The sequence below is a fragment of the Lutjanus erythropterus genome, chromosome 2 (genome assembly GCF_056507025.1).
Source record: "Lutjanus erythropterus isolate fLutEry1 chromosome 2, fLutEry1.hap2, whole genome shotgun sequence".
NCBI classification, from domain to species: Eukaryota; Metazoa; Chordata; class Actinopteri; order Lutjaniformes; family Lutjanidae; genus Lutjanus; species Lutjanus erythropterus.
The window spans coordinates 10872701-10898391 of NC_139318.1; the positions used below are offsets into that span (position 1 = coordinate 10872701).

At 37.4% G+C, this 25691-nt stretch overlaps 2 protein-coding genes across 3 annotated transcripts; one reads left to right on the forward strand and one right to left on the reverse strand.

Annotated features, from left to right (window-relative positions):
* The first annotated feature begins 1577 nt into the window (after window positions 1-1577).
* Window positions 1578-8978, forward strand: eevs (2-epi-5-epi-valiolone synthase). The gene is made up of 5 exons (XM_084744106.1): window positions 1578-1756; window positions 5836-6469; window positions 6611-6841; window positions 7057-7309; window positions 8532-8978. Exons 1-5 carry the CDS (start codon window positions 1617-1619, stop codon window positions 8627-8629), a joined length of 1356 nt encoding a protein of 451 aa, XP_084600232.1. The 5' UTR covers window positions 1578-1616; the 3' UTR covers window positions 8630-8978.
* A 6086-nt stretch (window positions 8979-15064) lies between these two features.
* mitfa (melanocyte inducing transcription factor a) lies at window positions 15065-21720 on the reverse strand. 2 transcript variants are annotated; one of them, XM_084727824.1, is made up of 9 exons: window positions 21539-21720; window positions 20297-20509; window positions 20104-20199; window positions 19325-19433; window positions 18888-18971; window positions 18477-18533; window positions 18009-18084; window positions 17632-17779; window positions 15065-15875 (listed from the first exon to the last, which is right to left on the reverse strand). In XM_084727824.1, exons 1-9 carry the CDS (start codon window positions 21569-21571, stop codon window positions 15465-15467), a joined length of 1227 nt encoding a protein of 408 aa, XP_084583950.1. In that variant the 5' UTR covers window positions 21572-21720; the 3' UTR covers window positions 15065-15464. The 2 variants fall into 2 exon arrangements, with proteins under 2 accessions (XP_084583950.1, XP_084583959.1); XM_084727833.1 differs by lacking the exon at window positions 18888-18971 and having other exon boundaries at window positions 21539-21718.
* Between the last annotated feature and the right edge of the window lie 3971 nt (window positions 21721-25691).

Consider the following 25691-nt stretch of genomic DNA (forward strand, 5'->3'; position numbering starts at 1 on the left):
ATTGTAAGTTTGTAAGTTGTGAGTTGTTTTTTTTTGTTTGTTTGTTTGTTTTACATATTCTAGTACATTTTATTTACCACTCTTATTTGTAATCCAGACTTGGGTTTTGAAAGGACAGTTTTCAAGTTCAGTTTGCTACGTGAAGTATGTTAATTTAAAGGTGTGCCGTTTTCAGGAGCACCATCCATTATCATCTTATTTTATTATTTTCTTCTGGCACTAGCTTTTTGAGCAGGAACAGCAAGTATTTTGTTTACCACTATATATGCATATATATACTATATATATCATATATGCAGCAAAAAATGATGCTGCTGATTTATTTAAAATAAAACTTTCTGCATGGTCTGCTGTTAAAAAAATTGTAAATATCAATATAATTGGAATATCGAGTCAGCACCCCAGTATTGTCATAGTATCAAATCAGGAGATAACTGTATTGTCCCATTCCTAGAAATTAAAGGAAAAAATACAAAAGCCAAATGAATTGCATTTAAAGGATCAGTGTGTAGGTTTTAGTGGCATCTAGTGGTGCAGACTACAATCAATACTCCTCGCCTCACCTCCCCCCGCCACGCATTTAGGCAAACCTACAGAGAATCTGGAAAATGTAAAAGGCTCTCTTTGCTAGTGTTCGCTTTGTCCGTTCTGGGCTACTGTAGAATTATGACGGAGCAACATGGCAGACTCTGTGGAAGAGGACCGCTCTTTCTGTAGATATAAATGGCTCATTTTAAAAAACACCGATTCTTATTTTCAGGTGATTATACACTAATGAAAGCATACTTACTACATTCCAAATCTGCCATGTTCTGGCAGTAGATCCCCCTAAATGTCACACACTGGACCTTTAAATATCAAATCAATGTTTCATTAACAAATGTATGTATTTTAAACTCAAAACACAGCTAACAAAAAGACAGGCCCTGTCAAACCAGCAGCATGGTAACTGCATTCTCATAATAATGACAGTTTTGGCACAGAGAGGAAGGGAATACCGCAAAGTTGCCCTCTTGGCTGCTCCTAAAATAGATAAAAAAATGATGTGGTAAAAGTGGATAAAATGGATAAGTGGCTCCTGTGGCGTCCCTGTGTTTGGAAAAATGCTGCAAAAGTGCCCTCTTGGTTGGCCCTAAGGTAGATAAAATGTGATAGCCCTTCAGTAAACAGAATGTGATATAGTGTATGTAAACTTGGTATTATGTTTTCGCAATTTGATGGGTGTTGGATTTTTAACACTCTGATCCAATGTGTGAAAAAAAAACCATCCAGTCTTGTTGCACAACAATGCTGTATAACCTCATTCAAACAAATCAGAAACAGTTTTACCCAAGAGCGACAGCATGAGACTGCTTAAGGCAAATGGATCCATCAGTCTGTTTCAGAAGAACAGGTGTTACCTCACAGTTACACAAAAATTGTATAAGTGACTAACACATGCAACAACATGTGAAGCACGCCAGATACAAATGCTCCTCCCTTGTCTCAGGGGCATCCTCTAAATACTATACTGTATTTAAAGACTCCTGGGGTGGGCTGTTCATTATTCAGACTTTAACTACAGTGGGTGTGTGTGTGTGTGTGTACCTCTAACTCCTATCCACTACACCGCAAGAATGGGAAAGGTTCATTTTCAGGACAATGATACCAAAGACAAGAAAACTGAGTTCAACTTAGTGCGGGTCAAAAGTACGTGGAAGCGCAAGCTAGGAAAGGTCAATAAGGAGATCAGTGACTGTGTCTCTGCTGCAAAAATGTGAGTACACTATTGTTCTTTACTCCCAGTCAATCTAAATGACTGTAAATACAGAGAAGAAGTGTTATACAAGTGGCAAATCATATTCAAGTGCTGTATGAATGTCCGTTTTTTTTTGGCTTATTTTTTGCTTTTATTTTGCATATTTGTTTAGAATTCCTGCGGAAAAAGTTGTCCTCTATCTCTGTGTTGATTTTAGTTTTAGAATTCAGATTTGGATTATCAAGCAGCTGATGATAACAATGTCTGACATGTTATCATTTACAAAATTTTAAAAATGAGGCCGTTCATGCATCAAGTATTTAGGATTTGTGCCGCAGTTAGTATGTACTTAAGACAGCCACATTTTTCTGTGTACAAAATTGTGTGAAGTTCAGAATGATACAGCGAGTAAAAAGAGTTTTAAAAAGTTTATAATTGAAATTCTAAATGACAGAAAATTTTAAATGAAATAAATAAATAAATAAAATCTATTTTACTGTGGAGCAGGAGGTAAAAGTGTATTAACCGAAAGGATGTAAAGTTACATCCTCATCCATGTGTTAAATATATTAAAAATGTATTTGCTTTAGTAGATTTAAAATCTATTGCTGATCAAGTATGAAACATCTGTAAATTTATGAAGTATAAAAGAAGACATTAGTATTTGGCATTATAATTTTGCATTAATTCACAGGACACTGGCTTTTAAAATTTAAACTTAAACTGATTAAAGCTGATTAATTGGCACAGTCTTTTTACATTTTTATTATTTTGTTGTTTTATTTTTAATTACAGTTTCTTTTCTGTATGTTCTCAATGAGTTTCTTACTTCTTCCAGTGACTTTATTGGCAGTTATAATCCTCTCTCAGTCTTCACACTAAATGTCACAGGGTGGGGCTTGGGAGGAAGGTCAAAGCAGTATGGTTCAATTTAGGCAACGAAGCTACATGGTTCATGTCAGGAAAGAATTCTGGTCGTAATGAGGGAAAGTTGCCTTTCAGGTGAAAGGACGTTGACTCCTGGTAGGAGATAAGATTAGAACTGCGGTCTCAAATGTCAGTGTCATGTACCGTGTGATCCCAACCATCCACCCTGACCTCTAACCTTAGGAGGCTTTGCACGTGACACAGATAGTTTACACAAGTGCAAGAGGTAAACACGGCGTAAGTCATTTGAGCATTTGACCAAACAACGCACGCTGTCTGTTCCTGATGAAAGCAGTCATTCCAGCTGTTCACCAAACTTTCACACAGGCTTCTGGGAATTTATGTCCTGACTGTATCTGTAAAGGTAAAAGTTAATAGTGACTGCTCAAAGTAAGGTCTGGGAATTTTTTTGAGTAGCCAGGTCATGATATTTGGAAAGAGATGCTAATTTAGATTTTTTCAAATGTATTTTTTGGTTCTTAGAGAGACACAGGACTTGTGCCGTTTAGTCCTATTATATTTGGGAGAAGGCAGAAATCTCTACTGCTGGTGATGGCCCACGCCAAAATAGTATAGATAGATAGCAGGCCAGGGGAAAAATATGTATTTTTGATTTTGAAACATCAACTCCCTCACTATTTGCTAAACACCTTTTTTTTTTGTTAAGCAAGGTGACAAATTCTGTCACACATTTCTTTGTTTTCTTTATTACGTTTTTAGTTTCAATATCAACTGAGAAATACAAACAATTGTACTCAGCATTAGAAGCACATTTTTCTCAAGAATATATTAAAGTCATGCTGTAATCAAAGCCCTAACCTGTCAGAGTTTGAGTCCTTGTGGAGGCCATCTTGTGCTGGTGTTTAAAGAGGAAGCAGGCCTGAACAATTGCCCTTTCATGCACTGTATGAGTAGGCGGATTCTCAGTTTGATTGGTCAAAGGATGAGTGATGAAATGACAGGTAATTAATACTGTGTGATACTGAAATGATTTGCTTACTTTGAATGTATGGCATTTATGATAACACACTAAAGAATGAAATGAGGCTTTGTTGGTATGAGCAAGGTATGAAAAACAATGTACATTTGTGGTTAATCTTGTCAACCCTTATTTCTGCAGTGCTCTGCTCTCTTGCTGTATATGTGAGAGCACTGAGAGAGAGACTGGCCTGGTTTAAGAAGAGCAAAAAAAAAAGTACTTCATACAGGTGGAAAAGTACTTCATGCAAACCCACCTCAAATAATCCAAACAATCCCTTTAATGTGAGCAAGTATGCCAACAATTTAACCATTAATCATCATGTGATCATACAAGAGATCAAGTACATATTCTCATGCAAGTGTGAGAATAGATGTTTCTCTGAAATCATTGACTGATGTATGTGTAGTCCAGAAGCCAGTTGACATTTTTCAATTATTCAGTTTTTGAAAGCAGGAGGTAAAACAGGTAATTCACGTAGGTTGAAAATTGGCCTGTAGTTATTTTTTCAGTGACAAGCTATACTTTAGCAGCTGCTGGAAACCTGCCAGCTTTCAGGGGAAAGAAATTCTCCTGTCAATCAACCCGACACCTTTAGAAAGCTTTTAAGGGCACATGTGGAGATAAGACATAACATGTTTAACATATCAGCTTTAACTACAGTAAAACTTTAGTAGAACACAAACACTTTTGACTTTAATATCAGTGCATGTTTTGTTGAATGTCTGACATCATGACATCATTTTCCATAATCTGCACATGACAGTCAAAATTTAAAATAATGTGTTGGGGCTCTAAAATATCGCCCTGTACAGTATGTCTCGGATTTCTGACAAAAAAAAACAAACTGTAATTTATTAAGTGTTTATGACACAGACCTAAAGGGTGAGAAAGGCAACGCTGAGCATTGTTAATCTGCCAATTATGTGAGTTTTGTGAGAGGAATATTTTAGTGTTTTGCTATGTTTGTTCCCTTAGGACAAGAGCGGTCTGATAATAACTTTTATTCAGCTTCTAGCCAAAACAGGGACAAGCATTTTTGGAGGCAGTGACGTTTAATCTGTTCGTGGTGGCGGATGGGGGTGGATGTTCTAGCTAAATGTGGTCCTTGAGACTCAGACGGAGCCTCTGTCTAACAGAGAAACCATTTGAGAAACAGATGCTGAAGAGACAAGGGGCCTGTTGATATCAGCTGTTGTTTTTGATCTTTACAGCTTAGTGAGGTTTGGCAAAGTTAGAGGAAAGGTTACTGATATCAGTGAACAATTTGATTTGGCTGCAGTTTGCTTTTAAAGGGTGTATTAAATCCATTCTTTATTTCAAGTTTTCTTTTTATGCACTGCATGTTTTTCTGTTCTGTTGGAGTTTTGATTTAGGTCCCTGTATCCTGTTTATGCCAAATTTGCCTAATTTTTGATCCCAGATACCAAAGTCAATGTTTCTAGGAACTATACAAAGGCAACTGTTCAAGCTTGAGGTTCATGAAGACGTTTCCCTTCTCAAACAAAGGGCCTCTTCACTTCCAACCGATGAATGTTGGAAGAAACTTTTAGAATTAGAGGTAGAATGTTATCAACAACCTCATGCAAGTCCAGTTGCCTTTGTATAGCTCCCAGAGACACCATGACCAGGGTGACTGAGAATCAGAAGAAGACATTTCAACTTCCAGAAGTTTTCTTCTATTCTGATTGACTAATGGTAGGAGAAACTTTTTGGCTGACAGGCGGAAGGTCTTCAACAATCTCAAGCCATGTCCATATGCCTTTGTATAGCTCCTAGAGATTCCATGACCTGGATGACCAAGAATTTTCAGACGTAAAGTCAGTATCTCTAGGAACTATATGAGGGCAGCTGGTCTTGCTTGAGGTTCTTAAGGGCATTTCGCCTCAGATTCGAAAGTCTTCTTCAGAAGAAGCTTTTCAGATTAGAGGTGAAATGTCTTCAAGAACCTCAGGCAGGTCCAGTTGGGTTCGTATAGCTCCTAAAGATACTATGACCTAGATGACTGAGAATCTTCACAGACATAAAGCCAGTGTTTTGTCTTCAGAAGTCATAAATAATACCTCTATCATCGATTGTAGATCCTATGCATCTTTTTTTCACAAATGGAAAAAGCACTTTAAAGCAACATCTACAATAACTGGTAACCTGTTCTTATAATAAATATTTCTTCATGTGTTTTGTTTGGCAGCTATGAGAGCATCACAGAAAAGGGTGCCACTTGGACTGTGGTCAGCCCCATCTCCTTTGTTTACAAGGTAACGGAAACTCAGGACTTGCTGGACCCAGCCAACGACACACTCCTGTTGGGCCACATCACAGACCCGCAGCAGGTGGAGGACTTTAAAAAATCAAACAAACCAATCAAACGCTTTGTTGTCATTGACCAAGAAGTCTACAAAATCTACGGTACCAAGCTAACTGAATATTTGGAAGCCAACAATGTTCTGTACAAGATTTTAGCTTTACCCACCACTGAGGAGAACAAATCCATGGAAATGGTCTTGAAGATCCTCGAAGAGGTCAATAAATTCTCCCTTGACCGCCGCACAGAGCCTATCATTGCCATTGGTGGAGGGGTGTGCCTGGACATAGTGGGACTGGCTGCCTCACTTTACAGAAGACGCACTCCTTACATCAGGGTCCCAACCACGCTGCTCTCCTACATTGATGCCAGCGTGGGGGCAAAGACGGGGGTTAACTTTGCCAACTGCAAGAACAAGTTGGGTGCCTACATTCCACCGGCCGCAGCCTTCCTCGATCTTTCCTTCATACAAACTGTTCCCCGACGACACATCTCCAACGGGCTGGCAGAAATGTTAAAGGTACCGTAATGACCTTGGATATGGAATATTTACTTTAAGGCTGGACAAGCAGTCACCCTGTATGCTTTACGGACTCTAAAAGGTGATGTATTTTTGTGTTTGAACTGCTCAGTTAAGTTTTCTCTGCTTTTTTCTTTACAGATGGCCTTGATGAAACACAGAGGTCTCTTTGAACTTCTTGAGAAACATGGCCGCATGCTGTTGGACACTAAATTCCAGGCTGACAACAGTGTATATCGCTTACAGGCTGCATCACAAACAACTCGTATAGCCATCACGACAATGCTGGAGGAGCTTGCCCCAAACCTTTGGGAGGATGACTTAAACAGACTTGTGGACTTTGGCCACCTAATCAGCCCAGCATTAGAGATGGTAATTAATCCCCCATGGCAGAGATAGCTGAACACTTGTATTTAAATTCTTTGTTGATATGTTATTGTATGTATAGCTAGTATTTGAATTTATATCTTAACTATTTTTATAGTCCATAACTGTGATTGTATGAGTTATACGATTTTCATGTTCATTCTCTTCTTCTCTCTGACAAACATCCTCATATTATTTTAATTTTCTCTTTTCCCACACAGAAAGTTCTCCCATCCCTGCTGCATGGTGAGGCAGTCAACATTGATATGTCTTACATGGTTTACGTATCCAAAGAGAGCGGTCTATTGACTGAAGAAGAAAAAAAAAGGATCATCAACTGCATGGTGGGCCTGGAGCTGCCTGTCTGGCATGAGGCGTGTACCATGGAGCTAATACAGAGGTCCCTGCAGGACAGGCTGAAGCATTCGGGAGGCCTGGTCAGGATGCCACTGCCTGTTGGTCTTGGGCAAGCAGGTAAAAATCACTAGCTTGAGACTGTCCTTATTAGTAAAACAACAGTGTTTGCATACTCAGTAGAAAGGAGGCACTAATGCGATGTTCTTTTAACTGTCACAAAAACCTTTTACTGTCTAGTCCAATGCCTCCTGATGGATGGCACCAGTGAGCACAAGTAATTTCTATGTCCTTGCAGAATAGGTTGGGCTGGACCCTTGGTGACATGTGTGACAGTGTTTATAGTTGCGGGGCTAGATAGAGAGCTACTATCATTCACAGTAGCTAGCCTGCCACAATGGCTTGCAAGTCATGCAGTCACCTTCTAAGTCAGCCTGCATGAGCATGTTAACTGCCTGTTTTGAATTCTTCTTGCACAATTCCTTATCAGGCAAAAAGTTGCCAGTTTATTCAAAAGATGTTTTTGTAGTCTCCATTAAAACCATGTCCCTTTTGTGGAGTACTTTATACTTAAGGGTTATACAAAACTTGATGGTTCAACACAGTTAATAATTTATTGAATTTTGGACCAGCTCCATTCCCTCCAAGGTCAACACTGTCTGCTGTAGGTCAGCAGGGGAATTTGCTAAATTTGCCAAAGCTGGGGAAAAAAGTGTGGATTTACTTTGCTTGAGAGAGCAAATTCACTTGAGATGAATTTATTTCTCACAAAAAATTTGCTGCTTTACCTGCTGATCTGAACAGGCCCTTAGTACCTAGTTTGGTGAGAAAATGCATGCAAAAAGAGGTCCAGAATGAAGACTGAGTCCTGCCTTTACCTGTCTTACCTGCTTTTAGCAAACAAAAAAGATGTACTGCTAGTGTGTCTTAGACATGCAAATGATGACACTAGATTTGGTAGTATAGGTCTTTTTGAATGCACTGGCAAGCAACTCATTTTTTCCTGCATGATTATATCACAGTGACTTTTAAACTGAGATGTACAGTTTTACTAAGATGTGCAATTTTATTCAGTCCATATGTGTAATAAGCTTGTTTATTTATAGTTTATTTATAACATTAATGTATTTTTCACTCTTGTCAGTTTTGTTTTTTTCAATTACATTCATAAACCAGATGCAAATGTAATTTTGTTGTACTGTGCACGTGTCCTGTGTATAGTCTGAATGATAATCAAGTTGAAAGCTATATTGTCTGGACAAGTATGTTATTTAGATTTAATGTCATATACATATGTACAGTACAATTGAAACATGTTCTCTTTAATTTCCTTTCATTGCAGAAATTTTTAATAACACATCGTGTGAGATCCTGCACAGAGCTTACGAAAAATGGTGTGACGAGCTGAGCATCTCCTCTGACAGCACCTGTGACCCTTAATCTGCCGATACCACGACTGTATCAGCTCAGTTTGTTTTTAGATAAGATGTTTATATTAATTTTATAGGCAATGTTTCTACTCTTTATTCTTGAAATTATTTGGGAAAAACTTGGAAGCATTTGCGGTCTGTATTTTCACCATGTGACATCAAAGACCAAATGCTGGTTAACCATATTAGCACTGCTTTGGTGTGCTTATCCTTTCTACTCATGGTGACAATAACAAATGGCCATAAAACTGACCAAAGAAGAAAATGTGTTTGTTTTTTTAAAGAGTTGAAGACTTTTTTGTGTTTGATTATCATTGTATGTGCAGCACCAACTAGCTAGTAATGAAACAAGCGTTTTGTGATGTTGTGTAAAACGTATTTGGAGGAATGCTTCATTAAAGATTTTTGCTGCTTGTCAAACTGTCTGTGTCATGTTAGCATCCTCCTTACCTTCACTTCCAACGGGACCATTTCTATCTTACAAACCGGTTAAGAACACAACACAAAAACACAAGTTAAATCAGCTAGAAAACACATTTAATTAAGCTTACATTTTTAAGACAGTCTGTATTGTAAAATAAGCAGGAACACTGTCTATTAGGGGTGTAAGGATTCACTCATACATCCAATGCATCATTAATGTGTAAGATACGAGTGCATCAGTTCAGACTCATTGCCTCAAAGTAAAGTTGAGAAATACGTCACAGTGAAGGCCAGGCATCCATCAGACACCAGCCGGACTCAGGAGGTGCCATCCGACCATCACAGCACAAAATTTATATTGCTTGTATTTCAATATAAGTTTTGAAATGTCTCAGCTGGTTTCTCTCAATGTTTTGTTTGCCTGCTTACCTGACTCACAGGTGAATATTTACCTAACAAAAATGGCAGCACTCTAACAAGCAGCAACAGCTCAATAAATATAGATCACCATCTCTAATGAAAGTGCATTGCTATTATGAGGACAATGACATGTGACTTCTTAAAAATTCTTTATTTGTGCAAAAGTTTAACCAACAATATGCATGAACAAGACAAATAATGGACATACACCCAATGATACAAAGCAGTTACAGTGATGTAATGAAAACGGGTAAAAGATTCTGATGCCTCCGCCTGCAACAGTTTCATACAACTGTGACTTTTTGAGTTCCCTACACCTCATTGAAACCATTGATTCATTATAAATCCTATTTGCAAGTGTCCCAGGAGTTTGAGAACCAGCTGCAAAATGTATGTTATCTGCTTATCTGTGAAAATGGCCGATACCGATAACCATGAAAATGCAGAATATCGGCCAGGGTGATTATCGGTTGACCCCTAGTTGAGATGACCTGTTTTTCTTGGTTTTCATGATGCAAGATCAGGTCAACATCTGAGGAAACAAAAAATTCATAGGCCCATGGGGTCTATCTTGCTCAATTAAGCTAAAGGCCACTGTAATGTATTAGTGTCATGTTTAACCTTTATGTTTTGTTTTGGATTAAGGTCAAAGTCAATGTCACATATGGATTCCCCCAGTGTTGCAGGATCACATGATATCATAATGCACATGATACATAATGTGGGCAAGGCATAAACTTTGTACTGACCGAATCTCAGATGAAAAGCTTTAAAATTGACCAAGTTATTGGCATAAGTGTGTTTCAAGTGTGTTTCACACCAGACAGGTCTGGAATGCGTGGTACCTAGATGGTACCATACCATCTATTTGGTTTTGTTCCACCAAATGGTCAGGAGGGCAATACCATCTATACAGTGAGGGCCCTTAGGCGAGGCCCTTAGTGTTACCAGCCTACACCACAAGGAGGACCACCCGATTTGGAGCAAGGCAGAGCACGTGGAATGCTGCTGTATGAGACAACTTGGACCTATTGAAATGCATGGAACATGGATGGCTAGAATAAAGCACATATATACAAATACACACACATATATATACATGTATATATGTGTATATATATATATATATATATATATATATATATGTAGATAGATGCCATTTTGTGGCCATCTTGAAAGCGTTGGCCTCCAAAATTTAATCAGTTCATGTACCTATTATAGAGTCTTAGCACACAAGATTTGGTGCAAATCCGTCTACTCGTTCAAAAGTTATCGCGCAAACAAAAATCTGTGACGGACGGACGGAAGGACGGACGCACAGACACACGTACGGCCGGACAACCAGAGAACAGTATGCCTCCGGCCCGGCACCTTCGTCAAAATAAATATTCCCTGAAACTCTTCAGAGTTCAACATTAAAACACAACTTTTCAGGTCTTCAGCAATAAACAGCAAAAGAACTCAGTTCAGGATCTTAAAATTTGGTCAGAGTAAACCCTCTTCACCGAAACAAAGTTTTAGTGGTTCATTTTAGTAAAGAATAAAAAGAGTGAATCAACTCGCCAACAAAGTTAAGTAGAGACCTGTGGACAGGTGTCAGTTGTTTGGTCTGTGCTCAAACAGAAAATCAAACAAAAACTTTGTGAAAGAAGAAAATTAACGGAAAAAAGAGGAAATGAAGACCTGGCGTTCACCAACTCACCTGCTGTGAAAGGAGATTATTGATCGGCTGCTTCCGGAGATATTTGGTCTTTTCAGAGACTCACGTGGCGTTTTTTCCACGCCGTCTTTCAGACGCCATCACTTCCCTTTTATCTCTGTTATAAATGAAGAGTCGGGCAGACTACTCAAAAAACGGTCAGTGATTGGTTGTCAGGATGGACAGGTGACAGGGGTGTGGGCTTCATTCATTTTTCATTTTTTCTTTTTCTGTGGACTGTACATATTATGAAAAATTACAATAAATATAGCAGAATTAGTCAAAAGGTTAGTTTTATTGACCAGATGTAAAGTTGGCAACCTAAAATCAATATGTGAATAAAGAAAGAAGTAAATGAATGAAAGAAATCTGCCTGATAATCTGGGACAGGTCACTTTGAAATGTGGACGCTGCTTAAAAAGCCTTTGTGTCACATGTCAAACTCAATATCATCGACTTTACAGAGGCATTATGAAGAAATGAAAAGAAAAGAAAACTGATTAAGAAAATATTTATTTATAGAAATTGATAAATCATCAAGCAAGCATCAGATATCACATATCTGAGTTTCTTTATATATTTTTAAAATTTTAGTAATATTTTATTTTTCTTTATGTCATTATTTTATTTTTTTATCATTCTGTTGTATTATTTTATTCTTTGTTGTTCTTTTTCACTTGTAAATCTTTTATTTTCATATTTTAGTGGCCAGTTAATAAACAAGCATTAATAATAACTTTATTTACCAGAATAAAATAAGTAAACATTAAAAGGCCCATAACTAGTTCTGAACTAAAACACTGTATTAAACTGTTTGAATTCAAAATGACTTGCACAGTTTTATTTTATAATATTCTTATTTAGCTTGTTCTGGATCATTAGATGGAGGATTCGAGCTGCTCCAGGACTTCAAAGAGGCAGGTTTAACTTGAGCTCACTGCTGTTTGTGAGGGAACATGGACTGTTTGAAATATCTAAATCAGAGGAGGACAAACTTTTTCCCTTCAAGAGTCAAAACTGAAACTTACTGTTGGGCCATGAGCCAAAAGCACACACCTAATGTGTTGTACAGATACAAAATGATACTAAGATCTAAGTTCCATTAACTTCCTGTGCAAAAAGTCGCTCTACCCGCTCAGATTATGATAAATAATTAATAATAAAGGATCCTATTTAAAGAGCTTTTTATATTATTTTGGGGGCTTTTGCCTCTATTGAACAAGTCAGGTGAAGGTAGACTGGAAAGGTGAGAGGAGACAACAGACAAAAATAAAACAGCATAAATAACAGTTTATATATTCATTCTTAATTAAAGCTAGAAACATCTGGTGGGCTGAATCAAACATTATGGTGGGCCAGCTTTGGTCCGGGTGCCCCAGTTTGGGCAGCCCTGATTTAAATAAAGACCAACAGGCTCTACAGAGGCCAGATGAGGCTGTTTTTTTTTACTTTCAATAACTGGATGGTTTGAGACAATTTGATTCAGAGGCATTTTTCATTCTCACTTATGTAAAGCGCGTCTAATTTGTGAGATACTGAAGTACAAGAGTAAAGTACTTAGTTACATTTCACCACTGAAAACAGCATAACATCTAAGTACTCGGTTTGTTTAAGTGAACTCAACTCAAGCACAATGAGTTTGGCAGCTTTTTTCGATCTCTCGAGTTAAGTGAACTCAGTACTTGTAATTAAACATGATGTTAGTATTTACAGTGATAAGCTATACAAAAGAAAACACAATTTTGTGAAACAGGTGATCAATATGACCAGGATGTGATCTAAAAGAGTTAAAAGGGTATCATAAGGTCTCTGTTGGCTGATTCTGGTGCAATCATATTGTGCCAAGTTCTAAATTTTAATTTGAAAATATTGGATTACCACTAACTACATTTCTGCTACAATTAGCAGCAAAGATGCAATAGATATTCACAGGTATTTTTAATGGTATTTAAAATTTTGTCTTTTCCCAAAAAGTGATTAAAAACTGTTGACTCATCCAGCACTCGAGGGCAGATATGACATTTGCATCCAATTGCACACTTTCTGGTTTATGATGCAGTGGTGCATGGAGGGAGAATACATCCATTCACAGGGAGGACTGGAGTGTTTCTGGGGAACGGGCCTTAATGTACAAAAGCAGAACTTTTATCATTTTAATCACTGGATGAATGTCACAGAAAAAAAAAATCCATATCTTTCAGCTGCTCAGCTTCAGCTGTCGGTGATTTAATTATAGAAATTCTTGATGCACAGATGGCTTAGCTTACTTGTTGCTAACTATAACCATTAACTGTTAGCTGCTGTTAGCGGGCAACAGAACCGGACTCAGCAGCGTCCCAGTGAACGTGACCGGTCACTAGGACAAACACAGCCTCTGAGACCAACAGCGTTTACTGATTGAAAGATATTTTTTTCTCAGCCCTAGAGTCCTGGAGCCAAACCCAGCAAGAAAACGATCTCGATACTGACGTCAAACTGGCCTCCATTGATCAAGGACAGAGGTCCGAAACCTACTCTCAAGAGACATTTTTGGCTAACAGAAAAAATAAATAGTCGTCATGTAGCCCAGTGAGACTTCAAACTAGCTATCAACAAAATTTGCAGGAAAAGGTGCCTAATTGTAGGCACATATTTTTGTTGACGAATTATTAAAACATTTTTTTGGCATATATGACACTGTGCACCAAGAGAGTCAGCTCTTGGACTGTTCTTCCTCTAGGCTTTACATCCATTGACCACTTTCACTGCTTAGTGGGAGGTGTAACGCACACTGCTGTTGGCTACTGTAAACACCAAACAATACCTGCAACAAGTCTTTTCCTAGCTGCCCTGTCATCGTCCTATCACACACACACAGAGAAACAGTCAGTTTACTTAAACCTTATTACTGAAGTCTGTGTTTGGCATGAATAATAAATAGCAAAAGAAAAGCTAAAACAAACATAATTTGTTATACTTTCTTTTAGTGTCTGATTATGAAAATTGGAATTTCATGCTGAGGACAAGTGTCTTGTCTTAAAGAAAAGGATTTGTGATACATATTTTTAAGAATACATTTTAATATTATTTTACAATATTTAAAAGTGGATTTTAAATACATGACAGTAACCAAAATGAAAGGCACTATATACAATATATCAGCTTCTCGATATCAAACATGAACAAAAATGTCTCGTCAAAAAAGAAGATTCCCCTCAGAAAACATCTGCTCTGCTCTGAGTTACACAAGATGAGGTTGAAATCAACAGTTGATCGTGTGTCCTAAATGCAATTGATGCATTCTGGGCAAAGATTGCCGTAAGCCATTGGTAGCATATACACAAAATTTCTGTTTAGGCCACATTGTCTTTTTTCTTTTGTGTATTCTGACACAAAGTTAAAAAATACTTCAGCATATTATCAATATTTATGTATTTTTAACCTTATATTGTCAAACACTGGGCTACTTTTCCTTCCATGTGTCTTATTAGCCTGCACTAATACACAGAGTAGAGTTTTGGTTTGTGAGTTGTGATAAATTAAGAGATATCTCAGAGAAGACCAATCTCTAAATTATAAATATGAAACAAACTGTGCTCTCCTTAGATGAAAGGATAAAAAAAACAAAATAAATAAATGGTAATAATATAATTCTTAAGAATAAGAGCTGGCGACTTCTCATTTGACCAATGTTTGATGTTATTTCATCAGGACACATTAAGAACATGGGGTTAAAAATAATATAAATTCAAATATGTTTAGAAACACAAATTATTATGCAACATCTGATCATTTAACATTTAAATACCAATTCATATTTTGTGCAATTGCTTTCCTTAATGGACCTACCAGAAGTTAAACAGATCTAATATTCTGTTTACAAGAAGTAAATTGTTTTTTTATGTTGTTTTTTTTTCTTTCAAGTTTGAACATTACACTAAACGTTTTGCACTTTACTACCATTACATTTTCACAATGAATGTTATCTCAGTATAGCTCTATAGAGGGTATATTTAGAGCAAATATGAAAAACACTAGTATTAAAAAAAGACAAAAATATTCAGTCTAAAAACTGTAAGATCATCAGGTTGACTGGTCTATACAGGCAGCAGATTGTCAGGTGTCAGTCACCCTGTGGGTATTTGTCAAGTGATTTTGAAATACAGTCGAGGAACTGAAATGTCTCAGTCACATTAACATACAGAATTTTAACAGTTCAGCAATAAATGGATAAACAAAAATATGGAGTCACTTTAAGATGAGGTGCCTTATTGGGATTGCTACAGATAGAAAGAGTCAGTCTGGTTCAAGGTCTTGGACGATGCTAACAGCCTTGCTCCTTCTCCTCCATACTAGAGCAGGAACTATGGTGGCTGCTGCTGCTGACGTTGTTGGAGCCGTCTGGGGACATCGTGGACAGCAGGGGGTCGTTTGGGGAAATCGGCGATAGGATGTTGTCCCTTACCAGTTCCTTCATTTTACAGGTCCTGGAGTTTCCGTAGGGGCTGGGGTCGCCGGCGTCTGCAGGAATGCGGTCGAAGGTGATGGTGCCGTTGTTGAGGTCCAGTGTGGTTGGAGGGGACATGTCAGGGGTGGAGCTGTGCTGGTAGAGATCGGAGGGGCAGTCCCCGAGGACAGGCTCCTGTTTTATGGCCCGGGCCATCAAATCCGATGTGCAGACAGATGGGGAGGACACCACCGTGAGACCATGAGCACGGGCCTGGATCTCCAGTTCCTACATGAAGGTACACATAAACAAACTGTGATATAGACGACACATTTAAATGCACAATATGTACATTCTGCCACTAGGGGTCTCTCTCACATTACAACAATAGCAAAGGATGTAGTTTGATGATGTTGTGAAGTAGCATGGGATCATGGGAGTTGTTGTCTTCATTATTAAACTAGGACTTTTTGTCTGCCAGTCAATTCAAAAAGAATATTCAATGATAAACACAGACATTTTGATTAGTAACTGCAATTTAATTACAGATTTGTTCTCAGTATCTGTAACAGATTACAATTGCATTTATTTTGTAATTTTATTATATGTAACTAGTTCAATGTAAATAGCTACTTCCCAACACTGCTACCAGGTAAGCCTTGTTTTTAGCCTAGCAGTTGTTGACTACTTGCAGCCTCTACCAGCCCGTTTAGAATAATGATGAGTCAGCGCGAGAAAAGGTTGCCCTCGGTGGAGATAACAACCACCACTGCCAATGAAAATCTGACAAAACTAGAAAAAATCATGTTTACAAACAAGGTAATGAACATTACGTTTAGTTATATTTATATTGTAATATTGTATATTTGAAATATCTTGTGTTACCCTGATAGTTATAGCAACTAACAGCTAGTAGGAAACGCACCATTTCCTTGAATAAATAATGGATTTTCTGGGTTTGACCATTAGAAACATTTGGGATAATGTAAGTATACAACTCAACAAAATATATGAAAGAGGTCTAGCATTTTTAGACATTTCATGCAGAAATTATACATATTATAGCTTTAATGCTACACTTAGAAACACCGCTTTCAGCCATTTGAGTCCTTTGAGCTACGTTGACCAGTCGTAACATAATCTGGGTACCTGCCACGGAGCTATTCCCTGAAAAGTCCCCAGTTTTTATTCTGTGTTTTAAAAAAGGCTGCAAAAGTAAATTAACATCTTACTGGCAAAAAAAGACTAGACAGCAGAGTCTACCAGTTGACATCTCAATCCAATTTTGCCTGTTTTGTGCCAACAGATGTGGCTAATTACTACAGTGGCTTCATTTCACTCTTCTTCTTCTCTTCAGTACCTGCTTGCACTAGTTTTAGAAAAAAACTACCAATAGCTAGCAAGTGTCAAGCAAATCGTCAGCATCACTGAAATACATCTTTTCAAGTTGAACAGAGTGGAAAAAAGCAAGACAGGATAGGAAGAAGAGTAAACGATGATTTTCTGACATGGTTTACAAAGCTAATTAGTTAGTAGCCAATTTAATCAGTTGGCCAGCACCATAGTTTATTACAGTACAGCAGTTACCATGGTCAAAATGGTCATGAAACCAGAATTACCCCTCTTTCTATTTCATAGATAGTAACACTGGATATTTTAATGACATACTGACCACCGCACGGGAAATGTCCCTGGTTTTCATTTCAGATACCTGTTCACCTTACTTTGAGTTAAATGCTAACATGCTGATGTTTAGCAGGTACAGTGTTTACAGTTTTAATAGCTTGCTAATTGCATTCACCAATTAGTGCTAAGCACAAAGCTAAGCTGAGACTGATGTGAATTTCTCTTGGTTTTGCAAACCAAAACAGTGAATAAATTGACCTGATGGTTGTGCTACAAGATAAACCAGAAGTTATTACAATGTGGACATGAATGTTTGTATCAGATTTCACAGTAATCCATTCAGTAGTTCAGACAAAAAAAAATCACCAAAGTTGTTAGGATTCATCATCTGTGGACCATTAATGTCTGAAACTCCTACCTGAATACGGAGCATCAGATGGCGATTTGCGTGCTCCAGCTTCCTCTGTCTGCACTCGAGCTCCTTGGCTCTCTGCTGCTCCCGCTGTAGCCTCCTGATATAGTCCACTGAGGCTTTCAGAATCGTGCCCTTATTCCAGCGCATGTCTCTGGGGTATACAGGAGACAAAAGGCCACAGTCAGAATCAGCTGACCAGCTGACCAGAACAGCACAGGATTCTTCACGGCCCCTCCGAGCAAAAAAGCCAATACACTTTAAAGGACACTTTAGACGTGTGAGGAGGAGGTGATAAAGACTAAGATAATGAACAGACACACAGATAAATGGACAGACAGCACATGCATTCATGAGACTAAATATATTCATCAAATACTTACGGATCGTTTGATTTGGGGATCAAGGTTCCCAGCTCCTTGATGCGATCGTTGATGTTGAATCGCCGTCTTCGTTCAACTATCATGTTGTCAAATAGAAAATACAGTAAGTACAGCAGCCTGATGTACCAGTCTTTTAAATCTTTGGACATGTAATGAATGTTTTATGGTCTAAAATTTTACAAATAAATCAACTTTTGTTTAAAAAAATCTCCTCATTTGTGAGTATTTAGAAATACAGTTGAAATGAAATGAAAAGCCAATAGAAAGAGATGTTGAAAATGTATAATAATTCCATATATTTTGTATCAATAAAAAAAAGTAAGAATTTATCTTGGGAAATCAAAGCTGTTTTGGTATTTCATAGAAAATGTTTTAAACCTGTTAAAATGCCTCGTCTTTCTAACTTAGAGTTTTGCCATAAAACTACACTATTTTTTTTTAAACTGTTTTCTATTTTCATCAACTCACTTAAGTTGTGGTTGTCTTTCTTCTGTCTCTCTTTAGCGAGAGCACGAACTTCAGCCTCTGTGAAGCAAAGAGAAATGTGAATGTCAGTACTTTGAGAAAGCATCATAATTTAATTAGATGGGTAATAAAGCACTTATTCTATAAAATGAAAGGAATTACATGTTAGTATTTCACATACTGTACAGTTACATGCTGGATAATCACAGCTAATAAGAAATCATGTACATGTTCTGTGGATTACAGCAAAGCTAAAGTCATGTTAACTTGCTTTCTATAATTACTGTTGATTCATATTGTGTGCGATTTAGTCATACATAAAATGTTTTATGTACAGTTTCTGACAATCAGATTGAAAACAGTTTTACAAAACATCATCTTTTTCACTTTTTTCACTCATTTTGCTTTGCTTACCTACTGGATAGCCCTCTGGCCTTTGATAGTTTTCATACTGGCCACAGGATCCAGGCTTGTCCAGTACTTGCTTCATGCCAGGAGCTGGAGTAATTAATTTGGCAAATAATTGACTTCATTGTATCTTGTGCATTTCTAAATTGCACACAATATTGACATTGGCCTACAGTCATAGACTATCATAGACAAATAGAACTTACAAACTTTTAATCAGATTTGACTACTGGATGAAGTGAAGTTGACTTTGCCAAGAGAGCTTGCTTAGTTATTAGTCACAGACAACTGTATTAAATTGATTATCAGATGATTTCACAGTTTGAATTTGCAGCACTCTCATTGTCTACGACTCCCACCTAAACTCTACCCAAAAAGTGAGACCTGAGTACAGTAAAACAACAGTAAAAAGTCTGTGTGAAAAATATTTCTCAGTGGTTTACCTGTGTATTCCCTCTTAATGTTGGGTGGACAGGAGTTGCTGATGGCGAGGCCAGGGAGAGGAAGTCCTTGGTTGCCGTACACATCGAGGAGGTTGCTAGATACAGGGAGCTACAGAGGATTAAAGAAATCTCATTACAATGCAAACTGAAAAAGAACAACTGTGTCTTATAAATATGAATTAAATTCATAAATTCTAAGACACAGTAAGTATCAACAGTAATAATTCTTTATAAGCTTCTAATAAACTCTAATATTCTTACAGATCAATTTAAAGTCATATTTACAATATTTTCTTTAAACGTATCTTAAATGCACAATATATCCTTTAAAAGTAATCTTAAAGGTAAAATACATAATTTTAAAAGGTATCTTGTATCCTTTTAAAGGTATCTTGAAGGTACAATATATATTTTTAAATGCATCTTTACGTCAAATATATCCATTTGAAGGTTATCTTAAAAGTACAATACATCCTTTTAAAAGTATCTTAAAGGTACAATGTATCCTTTTAAAGGTGCCTTGAAGGTACAATATATAATTTGAAGATATCTTAAAGGTACCATATATATGTTAAATGCATCTTAATGTAAAAATTTGAAGGGTTATCTTAAAAGTACAAAATATCCTTTTACATGTATCTTAAGGATACAGTATATCTTTTCAAAGGTGCATTAAAGGTACAACATATCATTTGAAGGTATCTTTAAGGTACAATGTATCCTCTTAAAGGTAACTCAAAGGTACACTACATCCTGTTAAAGGTGTCTTGAAAAATTACCGGATTATTCATTTGGAGTCCTGGATCCATCAGTCCAAGAACATCGTCATTGTAACTCGACTCCAAGCTAATAATATCATCAATGACATCATCCATCTGTGTAACACAAAACCACATTTGATTTAATAATTATAGATCATCAGTATATCTGAATGTAATGAAATTTAAAGTGTTTGGCAATGAGCGGGCGTACCTCCTTCTCGCAGTTGGAGCTGAGGGTGAGCAGGGCCATGGGACTGTTGGGCGCGCTGCTGCCGGGCCCGGGTGGCATGCCGTGCTCAGGGGGCTGGCTGGGGCACTGGCTGCCGGTTTTCCCACCCAGGGTGGTGGACAAATACTGCCTCACCTGTTGCCTCTGCGCCTGCTGGATGTGGTACTTCGTGGGATTCTCCAGGTGGGACTGTACCTATAATACATGGGCAAGATGACATTACAACCCGGATTTATGCATTCATTCTTCGAAAACAAGGATTACGGATTAGGACTGTCACAATATTAGATTTCCACTATACAATTATTGTGGTGTGATAATAATATTATTGTGGTATCGAGACAAATTCATCAACCATGTTTACTGTGTCACACCTTATTACTGATCACAAGCAGTGGCTGGTCATCAAAGAAAAATCAATAATAATTTTTTAGAAACTGGTCATCATATTTTAAAGGAAACATAAAATTGCAGTTTTAAATTTAAATTTAAATACTGCTTTAAATGTGATGTTGATGATTTTTCATTCACTTTCATGTCTGATTCTTCTATTTTAAAACAAATCCGAAGTTTATCTTACAGTATAAGCTAACCAAAAGGAATCAAAGGAAAAAAATTAATTGAATAAACTTTTTTCAGCTCGGATGCAGGCTTACTTTAGAAGACTTGATTTGTCTGGTAAATTCTAGAAATGTGGTTAAACCCAACACTCTCTCCTCACACTATACTGCTACAAATATCGAAATTACAAGGAAAAAGGAAGACAGATCTCAAAAGTACAGTGCAGATTATTGTCACTGCATCATTCTGCTGCAATCTGGCCAGTTTTATTTACTCAAGACAAAAACTCTCCGCAGAAGGAAGGAACACTCTGAAACATTGCCATTGTTATATATGATCTATGACAACTTAAAAAATCTTGCAGCGCCTGAAAAACTCCAGTCTTCTCTAAGTGACTGCTTACTGTAGTTCTGGTAACATTTGTCATCAGTTATGACCTGTGTTTAGCAAGCGTTAAACAGTCAAGGAGGAATAATAACAGTCTTAACAGTGCATACTGTCAAAATAAATACAATTTTAATCACAAGAAATAAATTAAATATTAGCTCCATTTTCAGGCCCCATTTCAGTCTGTCTATTTGTATGTGTGTGTGTGTGTGTGTGTGTGTGTGTGTGTGTGTGTTTAATAATAATATTAAAGTAAAAAAAATCAATCCATCTCACCTGATAGTGGCTGTATTCAAGCATCTCCAACATGTTATTTGAGTAGTAACTGATCAAAAACAATCTACATACAGTATATAATCCCTTTATCTCGTCGGCCTACACTGTGGACCGCAAGCTAGCATGTGCAAATCTGAGAGCAGTCACTGGTCCTGCTTAATTTATCCAGGGCTTAAGGCTCATTAGTTATGCAAGTTAAGATATGGAGGAGGACACTGAGACTCATCCTCCTACTGCTGTGTTGTTCCAGCTAAACTATGAATTTATGTCTTTATAGAGCCCATTTGACGTCACCACCTCCAGCACACAAAGGAGTCTTTCTACTGGTTGGCCAGTAGTCTGCGAACTGAAGCTTGCTTAAGGCCAACTAACGTTTAATCTTTAGTTCTGCTCGTCTAGTATAAAACATTATTTGTTCTGAGCAGCAGGAACACAATTCACACCACTGTTTCACTACAAACTAGCCATATGAAAACCCAAATGTATGGTGTGTTTACTAACCCCACCCATTTTAGGGATTCTTAAAGGTTAATTACGTTTTCGTGTCAATTGTTATGCAGTCACATTTGCAGGTTATACAGGGTGAACATCTTAATTTAGGGGAAAGGTTTTTTCAGGCTTAATGTTTCAAAGAAACATGTACATTGGACTATCCAGATGTGCTTTCACCCAGCAAAGGTCATCTCTATTTGTATTTAAAAGCATTTAATATCAACCCTGATATTAATAGAGCAGCAATCAAAGGGGGTTTGTCTCTTTCAAAGGTTTTTCTAAGCTTTATTTTTGTGAATCAATTGATCATGCACCACACACTGCAAGGAGCAGTGCAGGAGGGTGTGGTGATTGACTTTAAAAAAAAAAAAAAATGTAGCTAGGGGTGCAACAGCAGCTCTGTTGGGAAAAGGGATTATGACCCGTCAAATGATATGGTTCCCTTCAAAAGCAATTTAGTGTACACAAACACTTTCACAAATTAGTGCGCAGTAATAAATCAACAGTAAACTTTAATCCCAAAAAAGAGAAGAATCTGGTTGGCCAAATTGCTACAGCCTAATTGAAATATGTATGCGGTATGACACCTTCAATTTAAATATAAAATACATCTGACCAGCAATATGTCATCGAGCCTTGGTGGACAAAACCACGCTCCCATCTGGGGGAAAACTCAGGGATTTATAAAGGAAGAGATACGAAAATACTAAATAGCTGCTGTGTAGCAGTCTGTAAAACAAATAAACATATAAGTCCATCATGACCTCAGATTCCTCATCCTTCCTGGAAAAGAGGAGATCCCAAAAGGAGAGCAGTGAGAACATTAATTGTTACTATTGGTGAAGAGCTAACATTCAGTCGTAACGCTGCAGTACAGCAGCATCAAACTGACTAAATCTCAGTCTAGCTTAGATCAGCAGTTGTCTATTAACGAGTTTTACAGACAACATTAAGCCTAATGAAACATGATTCAGTATCAGCAGTGTCTCGTCACTGTGCCAGCTGAAGCATGATGGCTGACAGATTAACCCTGTATTAATTAAGATATCCTGAAGGTTCAGGTACAGGCAAGGTTACAGAATAATTCTTGGACATGTCTATGAAACATATTTTTTAACTCGACATTAAGTCATACAAACTTGTCAAAATTGTGATTTAAAAACACATAAAGTTGCATTGTTTTCTATGGGATGTCCTGTTTTCTATCCCCAAAAGGGGGCGTGGTCTGACATTCTGGCAAAGTGTTGGTGTAATGTATATGTAATTTCTGCCATTAGGTATCTCTCAAAACAATAAAAAAAAGACATAGTTTGATGACAGTACAAAGTTATTATGTTATGTTCATTCACCAGCTTCCTTCTTATATATTATAGCAACTAGAGACTATTAGGAAATGTGCTGTTTGCTTTGGTAAAACTATAGATTTCTCATTTGACCATTGTTGGAAACATTACAACAAAATAAATCACAGACCTAATCGCTTTAAGCTTTTTAGTGCATAACTGTCATTTTGTAAGAATATAGAAAGTTGAACAGTTGAATGTAAAGTTCAGTGACATCAGGCAAAGACAAGAGAACATAAGAGAAGTGCGTGGAACAACACTCACTAGTCCCTAACATGTACAGACTCGGTGCATGTCCAGTACGTTGGCAGTTGTTTCTCATGTTTCTGGCATTATGTGTCACCACAGAAAGAGCCCAACAACTCAGTCTGAAATCAAGACACACAGCCAAATGTCCAAATCTAAAATGCAAAGGAGGTTAAATGATATGTGAAAAGCTTAAAATGTGCAGACATGACACATGAAATGTCCTTAAAAGTGGTGTGTTATTTACAAGAAACTAGTTTTGTGTTGCCTGACAGCCCCAGAAAGTGTTTTGCTTGTAGTTCACTTTAAACCCTCACAAAATGTACTGCTTAACTGTGCATACATAGATATAAATAATAATAATAAATAAATAACATGTATAAATGAAAGTGTACATGTGTCAGGAGAAACATACGTTGGGTTAAGCATTCTCACGGGGTGGCATATAAATAACACACCACTTTTTCGAGTGTTATATCTATGCATTTTAAGCTTTTTGTGTTTCATTTAACGTTGTTTAGTTCAGCACATTTTATGACGTGGATGTGGTAACAATAGTCAGGTGATGTTCGTTGTCATGGTGATCTTCGCTGTGGTTAACACTGTAGAATGGTTGCAGTATGGTGAGAGTAAGGCACCAAAACGACTTGGTTACATTTGGGAAAAGATTGTGATTTCATTTAAAATAAGTATGTTACTTACATAAGATAAGTATGTTATGGAGGTTAATTTTAAGATATATATAGGTTTGAAATATAACTTTAAGTCATTGCTGAGTGCTAGTTTTATACGAGACATGAAATGTGGTGTCCTCTGTTTATTTTGACCCATCCAGCCACCCAGACCACCTACATATGCAAACTTTGATGCTTTTTATAGTCATGACATCATGCGTAAAATGACATGCAGTCTCTGTATAAGTCAGTCCAGACTAAATGGCATGAAATGACATGTGAAAAGCAATGAAAGGCGTTGTGATAACAGACTCTGGAACAGGCTGGTTCCACAAAACCACAAAGGTTTGTACTGTGCTATCTTTTTTTGCAGTTTTTTTTTTGGGGGGGGGGGGTCATATTTTTTCCAGCTCTGGGTCAGGTCTTTGATGGCTTGTAATGGCTGCTAACATTTACCAACTCACCCACAGTTTTGCTGTAAAATGATGCCTGAGCAACACAACGTTGTGTTCACAGTACTGCAAACAGCACAGAATTATGACCCGGCAAAATCAACCAAACAGTCCTAATTTTGTTAAGATGTATAGAATAAACTAAAATGACCTTTTAGTGTCTAACTTGATAAAAGAGACTATGTCCTTTTCAAAATCATCTATCATTTGTGTTTGTATTTAATATGTTTTTACATATTATGTGATAATGACAAATAATGACTTGCTTGTTGTCTCACAGCAACACTGGATAACTTGTGTATGTTTTTGTTCCATCGACACAATAACTGTAGCTTTTTAGGCTGTAATTGATACTCATGAAATCAATGTCATGCCAAATTCTTTTCCAATTTGGGCTCTTATTTAACAGTTGAGTATACTCTCACAGTGCTGCCGATTATTAATACACCCAACTGAATGCACCTTAAATGTTTTGCCCCAAAAGATAACTAAAGCATTGATTATTTACACTACTTTAACTTACATTTTGTCACTGCTGATGACGAGATGCAAATCTGCTATTAAAAGTTAGGCACACAAAGTAGAAATCTGCATTGACAGCTGATTTTATGCCATTTTTTTCATGCTGTTGAATAATAAATGGTCTCTAGAATTGAACGTTCATCAGTGGAATTAGGCTGCATATCAGGATCTTCACGTGTGATGCAGCACTTTCAGACGTGCAGTTATTTCGTGCACGCATCTGCCGCTGCATCTCGTGTAACGCTGCTGGACACGGAGCATCACGTCTGTCTGGTTTATTGGAAACTCACTAGGAGCTGGAGAGGTGAACACAAACACAGGGGAAGTGCCCCCTGGCTGGACAGAGCCTTCAAACAGAGAGATCATTCTTTGGAAACTCATAGTAGAGCATTTCTTTGTCTCCCATCCGCAGTGTGGCCTTTTC